The 1,364-nt window shown below is 68.5% G+C and overlaps 1 protein-coding gene across 1 annotated transcript in view; it reads left to right on the top strand.

The window, feature by feature from the left end:
• Positions 1-1,364, top strand: part of NEFL (neurofilament light) — a 7,667-nt gene that overhangs the window by 1,299 nt on the left and 5,004 nt on the right. Inside the window, exon 2 of the mRNA XM_014522284.2 lies at positions 20-935. Within this exon, the coding sequence (XP_014377770.1) occupies positions 20-935 (916 nt within the window). The remainder of the gene's footprint in view (positions 1-19; positions 936-1,364) is intronic.

Genomic DNA, 1,364 nt, shown 5'->3' with positions numbered 1-1,364 from the left:
GCCCCCCCGGCTCCCCCAGCCTCTCGGCGCCCGCGTCCTCCGTGTCCGTGTCCGTGCGGCGCAGCTACGCCGCCTCGTCCGCCTCGGCGGTGGAGAGCCTGGACCTGAGCCAGGTGGCGGCCATCAGCAACGACCTCAAGTCCATCCGCAGCCAGGAGAAGGCGCAGCTGCAGGACCTCAACGACCGCTTCGCTAGCTTCATCGAGCGGGTGCACGAGCTGGAGCAGCAGAACAAGGTGCTGGAGGCGGAGCTGCTGGTGCTGCGGCAGAAGCACGCCGAGCCCTCGCGCTTCCGCGCGCTCTACGAGCAGGAGATCCGCGACCTGCGCCTGGCCGCCGAGGAGGCGACGAGCGAGAAGCAGGCGCTGCAGGGCGAGCGCGACGGGCTGGAGGACACGCTGCGCGGGCTGCAGGCGCGCTACGAGGAGGAGGTGCTGAGCCGCGAGGACGCGGAGGGCCGGCTGCTGGAGGTGCGCAAGAGCGCGGACGAGGCGGCGCTGGCGCGGGCCGAGTTGGAGAAGCACATCGACAGCCTGCTGGACGAGCTGGCCTTCCTCAAGAAGGTGCACGAGGAGGAGCTGGCCGAGCTGCAGGCGCAGATCCAGTACGCGCACCTCTCGGTGGAGATGGACGTGGCGGCCAAGCCCGACCTGTCGGCGGCGCTGCGCGACATCCGCGCGCAGTACGAGAAGCTGGCGGCCCGCAACATGCAGAACGCGGAGGAGTGGTTCCGCAGCCGCTTCACCGTGCTCAGCGAGAGCGCCGCCAAGAACACGGACGCCGTGCGCGCCGCCAAGGACGAGGTGTCCGAGAGCCGCCGCCTGCTCAAGGCCAAGACGCTGGAGATCGAGGCCACGCGCGGCATGAACGAGGCGCTGGAGAAGCAGCTGCAGGAGCTGGAGGACAAGCAGAACGCCGACATCTCCGCCCTGCAGGTGCGTGAGGGGCGCCTTCCCTCTCCCCAGCCGCTCCGCCGCCCCCGGAGGGTTGTTGGGGACTCCTTAGAGCCACTTCCTTGCAAAAACTTCACCCCCCCCAAAAAATTGGGGCCCTCTGGCGGTCACCCAGTTTGCCCTCCTCAGTGCTCCCCAAACTTTTCCTCAGCATGGCCCCTGCGACCCCATCTGCCACTCCATTTGCACCCACCACAGGGGGTTCCCCTTGGCTGCGGCTGTGCTTGCGTGAGCAGGACTGGCATGCTCAAGCAGCTGCCCGCCAGGCTCAGTCCAGCTCCCGCAGTCCGCAGTCCTGCCTGAGCCAGCCACTGAGATCTCCAGCTGTGCTGCGCGCTGCTCTGTGTCGGGCTGGCCAGGTTGCATGGGCAGGCTGGTCTCTCTTTTCCTTCCGAGGCGGGGGAATGGACA

This window comes from Alligator sinensis, unplaced genomic scaffold, assembly GCF_000455745.1.
Source record: "Alligator sinensis unplaced genomic scaffold, ASM45574v1 scaffold685_1, whole genome shotgun sequence".
NCBI lineage: Eukaryota > Metazoa > Chordata > Crocodylia > Alligatoridae > Alligator > Alligator sinensis.
The sequence above is the reverse complement of the archived record's forward strand: the minus strand, read 5'-3'. Positions and strand labels throughout refer to the sequence as shown.